Below are 8527 nucleotides of genomic sequence, written 5' to 3'. Positions count from 1 at the left end.
GAGATTAGCTACAATTCCATGGGTTGCAAACTTCTTGATAATGTCTCGCACTGTGGAGAAAGGCAAATCTAGGTCTCTGGAGATGACCTTGTAACCTTAAGATTGTTAATATTTTTTCCACAATTTTGGTTTTCAAGTCCTCAGACAGTTCTCTTCTCCTCTTTCTGTTGTCCATGCTTACTGTGGAACACACAGACACACAATGCAAAGACTAAGTGAACTTCTCTCCTTTTTATCTGCTTTCAGGTGGGATTTTTATATTGCACACACCTGTTACTTGCCCAAGGTGAGTTTAAAGGAGCATCACATGCTTGAAACAATCTTATTTTTCCACAATATTGAAAGGTGCCAATAATTTTGTTAATTTTTGGAGTTTGGTGACATTATGTCCACTTAGTTTTTTTTTTCCTCCCTTTTTTGGTTTAGTTCCAATACACACACACAAAGGGAATCAACATGTGTATAGAAAAACATGTGTTACTTTTTTGCACATAAAGATGGAATAAATTACATGATTCATTTTCAGTCTGCAGGGAGCACTACACCTAGTGCAGATTGAAACTGCATTTATCTCTGTTTAATTCTCAATCCCTGTGTATTTCTCAGTTTTTGACATATTAATAAAACCAAATGAGCAACAAAAAGGAGGTGAAAGAAATCCCATGCACGACTATGCAGACATGACTAATTCAGTCAGTGCTAGTGAGCACTGTCACCATGGAGGGCAATGCATATCTGGGCAGATTCCACCATAGCAATGAATATGTGAACATCCTTTCCAGAATTTGATTATCCGAAAATTTGAAAAAATTCTGCTGCAAAAATTGAGCAGGGTGGATGGTGCGACAGGGTCCCATTGAAAACAATTTCAGATTCTGCTTGGAAATTCCATAATGTGAACGTACATACTGTAAAGTCCCCTTTAATAAGAACACTTCATGGTAATGAAATGTAAACGTTCTAAATGACATGTCGGCCAGCCTGAAACTTTTCACGTGACAAATATTGTTAGGCGCAAATATTTGCAATTCAAATATGTATTTCAAATTTCACATTTTTTGCGAATAAAGCAAATATAGCACAATATATTAGCAATTACGAATATTCATATATTTTTTTTTTTCCCCGTAGAACACATCACAGTGATCTCATCCCTCCCGGCTTCCAGCTTGTGGTCTAAAGAAGGCTCCTATACTATTTACTGTATTAGACTGGAGAGCAAATTTTTGCAAATATGAGAATATCGTCATATTCCAGAATATAGTCACAAAAGAATATTAGGAGAGAGATAGATGGATAGATAGATAGATATGAGATAGATAATATAGATAGATAGGTAGATAGTTATCTGCATACGCACATGCGAAAATAACCGCAAATATATCGATCATGCAAATTTTGCAAATATTCGTCCATATATTCGCAAAATATAGCAAATTTGAATATGGCATATGCCGCTCATCACTAGTGACAAATTTAGGCAAAAAATAAATAAATAAATAGTTTTAATGGTTTGATACATTCCCCTCAGTGTAGCAAACAGCCTGACCTAGGCAACTTTCGGGAATATACTGATCTAGTATTAATAACACTTTTCACTCAGCACATACAAGGATATAACACATTTTGTAGCAGAATAAGCCACTTCATTAAGTTATAAGTCCCAGATTTCGAGAAATTTCGAAGATTCCATCCTGATGCTTTTTAGGACTCAGGATTGTCCTGACCTCAGGGGGAAATTATTATTATTATTATTATTATTATTATTATTTTTATTTTTTTTTTTCATTTTCTTTAACCACTACATTACCAGCAATGACCAAGCCTATTTGGGCTTGATCATTGCTAGTAATGTAGTGGTTAAAGAAAATGAAGACATTAAATATACTATTAAATATATACAGTGGTCCCTCAACATACAATTGTAATCTGTTCCAAATGAACCATCATTTGTTGAAACCATCGTATGTTGAGGGATCCGTGCAATGGAAAGAATAGGAAGTTATACTCACCTGTCCCCGCCGCTCCGGACCATCACCGCTGGCCTGGATGTCGCCCTCCATCACTGTTGCAGTGTCCCCGGGGTGTCCCCGACACTCCGGACGTCTCTGGCTCCCCAGGATCCTAGCTCTCTGTCGCCGCCATCACGTCACTACGCATGCTGCTCCTATTGGATGACGGGACGGCGTGTGCGGCGACGTGATGACGAAGAAGGAGAGCGCCGGCGATGCAAGGGATCCCGAAGAGGACACTTCGGAGCCCCGAGGACAGGTAAGAGACCATCACCGGTGAACACGGGGCACCGTAAACGGCTATCCGGTGGTAGCTGAAGCAGTCTGCACTGCCGGATAGCCGTTTATGCGATGGCCCCAACATACAAAAGCATCATATGTTGATGCTGCCTTCAACATGCGATGGCCTCTGAGAGTGATCGTATGCTGAAATGATCGTATGTCGGGGTCATCGTAGGTCGTGGGTCACTGTACTACTAAATATACTATTTAAATAAATAAATATTTAAATAAAGAAACAATAGTAATAATAATATTAAATAAATAAATAGTATTTTTCCTTTCCTTTCATTGTATTTTGCAGGATAAATGTTATTTCTCAATTGCACTGTTTTTGGTCGAACAGATTAGCTAAGGAAATTCCTTGCTGAATTGAGTCAGTGTGTTTGAGCCTTAGGCTAAGTTTCTACTTGTTTTTTTTTTTTTACTGGCAGTTTTTGGAATACTGCCGCTGCGGTTTTTGAGCCAAAGTCAGAAATGAATCCATAAGGGAGGATAAGTGTAAGTTCTTCCTTTATATGTCCTGTTCCTTTTGAATTGGACTTGGGGTGCTGGTTGTTTTCAGCTATTACCCCTTTAGAGACAAAGTTGACAGAGGCATCTAAATGGCTGTTTTGTAACACATTGGCGGTGGAGTGGTTTGGATATTTGGTGAAGTGGTTCACATATCTGTTGTCATGGCAGTGCAAGGCAATATGAAGGCTTGTTGTGCAACCAGTAATGGCAGCAACAATACTTACCGTATTTTGTTGCCGTACAAGACACACTTTTTCTTCCCCAAAACTGGGGGGGTGGGGGGGCAGTTGGTGCGTCTTATACGGCAAATACACATTAAAACCCTGTCCTATCGCGGCGGTCCCTGTGGCCATCAACGGCCGGGACCCGTGGCTAATACAGGACATCACCGATCGCGGTGATGCCCTGTATTAACCCTTCAGATGCGGCAATCAAAGCTGTCCGCCGCGTCTGAAGCGAAAGTGACACTAACCCGGCTGCTCAGTCGGGCTGTTCGGGACCGCTGCAGTGAAATTGCGGCGTCCCGAACAGCTTACAGGACACCGGGACGGACCCTACCTGCCTCCTCGGTGTCTGCTCCGTGCCGGGATCTTCTGCCTGGCCGGCGCTCTCCTTCGTCGTCATCACGTCATCGCACACGCCATCCCGTCATCCAATAGGAGCGGCGTGCATAGCGACGTGATGGCGACGACGGAGAGCGAGGATACCCGGCAGCAGAGACGTTCCGGAGCGACGGGGACACCCCGGGGACGCGGCGACAGCGATGGAGGGCGACATCCAGGGCAGCGGTGACGGGTCCGGAACGGCGGGGACACGTGAGTATAACTTCCTATACCAGTGGTCTTCAACCTGCAGACCTCCAGATGTTGCAAAACTACAACTCCCGGCATGCCCAGACAGCCAACGGCTGTCCGGGCTTGCTGGGAGTTGTAGTTTTGCAACATCTGGAGGTCTGCAGGTTGAAGGTTCAAAATATTTTTTTTTTAGATTTTCACCCTTTAAAATTGGGTGCGTCTTATATGCCGGAGGGTCTTATATGGCGAAAAATAAGGTACTTCTGGCCAAATAGAACAACGAGTTAGGCCATGTTCACACAACAGAAATAACTGAATGGAATTCTACATGAATTTATAACCAATAGTGATGAGCGGCATTGCCCATATTCGAATTTGCGATATTTCGCGAATATATATAGACAAATATTCGTTCTATATTCGCAAATTTCGTATTCACATATTCGCATATTCGAGGAAGAAAACAGTAAGGGGGGGGGGGGGGGCAACTATACTATTGGTTGCTAGGGATATTATTGATAACCTCTGACAAGTGTATTTGCATCATTTTAATTGGCCCACAAGTGAAAAGAAGGAATAAGCGCATATGTGAAAAAAAGTGAATATTCGCAATTTCAAATATATAGCGAATATATTTGCAATATTCGTAAATTTGCAATATTCGCAATAAATGTGAATTTGAAATGTGAATATTCGCGCCCAACATTAATAACCAATACACTTCAATAGGATCCTGCTGTCACATTCATACAGAAGAATTTCTGCTGCGGGAATTAAATTGAAGTGAATGGGCAATTAATTTTTGCGGAATTTACCCTAAGGGTACGTTCAGACTAGTGGATTTACAGCGTATTTTACGCTGCGGATCCGCTGCAGAAGGACCTCTGTATGCTGGCTTTACGCGTGCCTGCTCAGAGCAGCAATGCGCCGCTACATGCAGACACACTGAAGCGATGTGCGAGTCGTCGCGCATGCGCGGTGTACTCGTACACATAGCGGCCACTCCCCTACTCTATGAGCTAGGCCGAGAGCTGCCGCGATGTGCGAGTATACTGCACGTGTGAGGCAAATCGCACATTGCAGTGTGTCTGCTCGTAGCGGCGTATTGCCGCTCTGAGCAGTCACATGTAAAGCCAGCATACAGAGGTCCTTCAGCGGCGCATCCGCAGCAAAATACGCGCTGTAAATCCACTTAGGCTCAGCTGTGTGGCAGAAGCTAATGGAAGAGCCGTGTGGCAGAGCCTAAGGGTATGTTCACACTATTGCTGTCCGTTTAGCATAAACATGGATGCTAAAAACTAATATAGCTGAATATCATGCAGCATAATCTGTTTCCCATTGACTTACAGTAAAAAAAAATATTTATTTATTTATTTATTTTTTAAGTTTTTTTTTTTTTTTTTTTTTGGGGGGGGGAGGAGTTCACACAATAACATGCTTTGCCATATTCTTACATACAGCAAAATTAAACAGCATGAAGAAAATGCAGGAGATCCAGTACTTCGATCACAGGCAGCTTTATTGAAGAAATTACACACAGTAAAAGCGGTAGGACGCGTTTCGAGCGCATGCGCTCTAAACGTGCCAACTACCGCTTTTACTGTGTGTCATATCTTCAATTAAGCTGCCTGTGATCAAATGCGCTGTAAATGCGTCTGGCTACCGCTTTTACTGTGTGTAATTTCTTCAATAAAGCTGCCTGTGATCGAATGCGCTCGAAACGCGTCCAACTACCGCTTTTACTGCGTGTCATTTCTTCAATAAAGCTGCCTGTGATCGAATGTGCTCGAAACACGTCCGACTACCGCTTTTACTGTGTGTCATTTCTTCAACAAAGCTGCCTGTGATCGAATGTGCTCGAAACGCGTCCGACTATCACATTTACTGCGTTTCATCTCTTCAATAAAGCTGCCTGTGATTGAATGCGCTCGAAACGCCTCCAACTACCTCTTTTACTGTGGGTCATTTCTTCAACAAAGCTGCCTGTGATTGAATGTGCTCGAAACGCGTCCGACTACCGCTTTTACTGTGTGTCATTTCTTCAACAAAGCTACCTGTGATCGAGTGTGCTCGCAACGCCTCCAACTACCGCTTTTACTGCGTGTCATTTCTTCAATAAAGCTACCTATGATCAAATGTGCTCAAAACGCGTCCGACTACCGCTACTGTGTGTCATTTCCTCAATAAAGCTGCCTGTGATCGAATGCGCTCGAAACACGTCCGACTACCGCTTTTACTGTGTGTCATTTCTTCAACAAAGCTACCTGTGATCGAGTGTGCTCGCAACGCCTCCAACTACCGCTTTTACTGCGTGTCATTTCTTCAATAAAGCTACCTATGATCAAATGTGCTCGAAACGCGTCCGACTACCGCTACTGTGTGTCATTTCCTCAATAAAGCTGCCTGTGATCGAATGCGCTCGAAACACGTCCGACTACCGCTTTTACTGTGTGTAATTTCTTCAATAAAGCCGCCTGTGATCGAAGTGCTGGATCTCCTGCTTTTTCTTCATGCTGTTCGGTGCCAAGCCGGGCACCGAAGTAGGAGAGGTGAGCTGGACTTTTCTTTCCATAGCAAAATTAAACAGTCTGTAATGAAATAGTAAAACCGACACAAGTGTGGTGTGAACCCATCCTCAGCTTCCTATATCATGTGATGCTGTATATTCAGTTCACATACAGGTAACAGTTTACATTAGATACTTTCTAACCATTCAACTGCCGGTCAATGTAACAGTCCATACAATCATCATACGCAGAATGATCGTGCTATGAAGGGTAAAAACATGGACACTTAAGGGTTAACGCTGTGGGCGGAGCTACAGCCTCATTGGCTAATCACTGGAGCATTGGTGATTTAGAAATTCCCGCTCCTGCTGATGTTTTTTTCCCGCTCTATTTCTGTCAAAACCGGTGATGTCGACCGATTATTCTCGGTGACTGTCATTGAACATCGGGGCTTCACGTAATATGTAATAGATGTGTGCAGGGCCCTGATGCCTGAGGATAAGCAGTGCTGTAAGCCGGACAAGTGAATGGAAGGAAGACCATGAATTAGTGCAGGCTTTTACGGGTTAACCATGGCCATTTATTGACCACGTGCAGGGGCTAAGGACGGATACTGAGCGCTCATTGGCTGATCTCCGGGGGTTTGAAATTCCCGCTCTTTAGTCTCCTCATCCTCCATGTAATCCGGGTCGATTATTCCCGGTCACTGTATACAGCGAGTGCCGGTGTCTTTAGGTTTCTACTCCGTATATATAGGCGGAGTAGAAACATAAAGATACCGGCACTCGCAGTGTGTATGTATATGTATATATATATATATATATATATATATATATATATATATATATAATTCCCCCTGTGGTGTTCTTGCTTCTGTATAAGGTTCGGCTCGGGCTCCGTTCTTACATTCTTTATTTCAATGAGGATTCACACTACAAAATCTCAAATTCAGACCCATCTCCATAGATTCGTTTCCCGCTGGTCGCACTCACGATGCCGAGAGAGGACTATGGAGAAAAGTGAAGCCTGAGTTCTGTCTAAGGTTCAAGCCTCTGCTGTATGACAGGTCAGGCCCGGCTAAGTATAGACCGAGGAGCTTATGGAGGTGACATTTCATTTACACCGATCACATAAAATCTGATATACATGATAGAGAACTGATCTACAGCGCCCCCGCTCACCACAGGAGAACATACACCCTGCAGTCAGTGAGAACCGCAGCCGCCGCTTTGATCTCAGACGATCTCGGAGCAGAATATATATAGCATCAATAGACTGTACTGAGAATAGCGGCCACATATACAGAAGAGAATACGGGGAATACAGACAGGAGAAGCTCCAGCTCTATTCTAGACAATGTGGGTGGCTCTTAGAAGAGCCTTTGGGGTGACAGCAAGAGGCGGAGCAGGTTACCTACTGCTCTCCAGCAATGCTATCTGCTCGCTGTTCTACTGGAAGAGAAAACCATGTGACTTGTGTGTATGTCATAAGCCCAGCCCAGTACAATTTTATTGGTGTTTCCTCAAGTCCCGTCCCAATTGGTCGGATTCAAAACTATCCAATCACAGGAGTCGGAGGGCGGAGAAAAGAACTATAAAAGACAACAGACACGCTACATTGGCCATAACACGGAAGAGTTTTATCGCTGTTACGCTGATAAGGAGGCTGTTAGGGAAATGTCTGGACGCGGCAAACAAGGAGGGAAGGTTCGAGCTAAGGCCAAGACCCGCTCATCCCGGGCAGGACTCCAGTTCCCCGTCGGTCGTGTACATAGGCTTCTCCGCAAAGGGAACTACGCCGAGAGAGTAGGCGCTGGTGCTCCCGTGTACCTGGCCGCTGTGCTGGAGTATTTAACCGCTGAGATCCTGGAATTGGCCGGTAATGCCGCCCGGGACAACAAGAAGACCCGCATCATCCCCCGTCACCTGCAGCTGGCCGTGCGCAATGACGAGGAGCTGAACAAGCTGCTGGGAGGGGTGACTATCGCCCAGGGAGGTGTCCTGCCCAACATCCAGGCCGTGCTGCTGCCCAAGAAGACCGCCGCTGCTGCTGCCGCCTCTACCTCAGGAAAGGGCGGGAAGAAAAGCTCCCAGCAGTCCCAGGAATACTAATCATCTACTGTGCTGGTGATAACCCCAAAGGCCCTTTTAAGGGCCAAACACATCTGTACAGGAGCCGATACCATGATACCGTGTATATTTTGTGCTGATCTGAGAGCGGATGCAGAGCAGTACGTTCTGTAGCGTCTGAGCAGCTGTTGCCGTAAGTCTTGCCTTGGAGTTTGGGACTGAATGGGTCCTCAGCGCTGATGGGGTTGCTGCCAAGATGAGTTACAGCTTCCAAAGTGACATGTGGGGGGATTATAACATCACCTAGGAGCAATATGTCTAGGGGAGAGTTTTCACACGGGAGATTCAAC

The 8527-nt window shown here is 44.6% G+C and overlaps 1 protein-coding gene across 1 annotated transcript; it reads left to right on the top strand.

Annotated features, from left to right (window-relative positions):
- Positions 1–7750: 7750 nt before the first annotated feature.
- LOC130332609 (histone H2A-like) lies at positions 7751–8240 on the top strand. Its single transcript, XM_056553781.1, has one exon. The coding sequence runs from the start codon at positions 7785–7787 to the stop codon at positions 8217–8219; it is 435 nt and encodes a 144-aa protein (XP_056409756.1). The 5' UTR covers positions 7751–7784; the 3' UTR covers positions 8220–8240.
- Positions 8241–8527: the final 287 nt, after the last annotated feature.

This window comes from Hyla sarda, unplaced genomic scaffold, assembly GCF_029499605.1.
Source record: "Hyla sarda isolate aHylSar1 unplaced genomic scaffold, aHylSar1.hap1 scaffold_38, whole genome shotgun sequence".
In the NCBI taxonomy this organism is placed as follows: domain Eukaryota; kingdom Metazoa; phylum Chordata; class Amphibia; order Anura; family Hylidae; genus Hyla; species Hyla sarda.
Note: the sequence above shows the minus strand (reverse complement) of the source record. Positions and strands in the feature narration are given on the sequence as shown.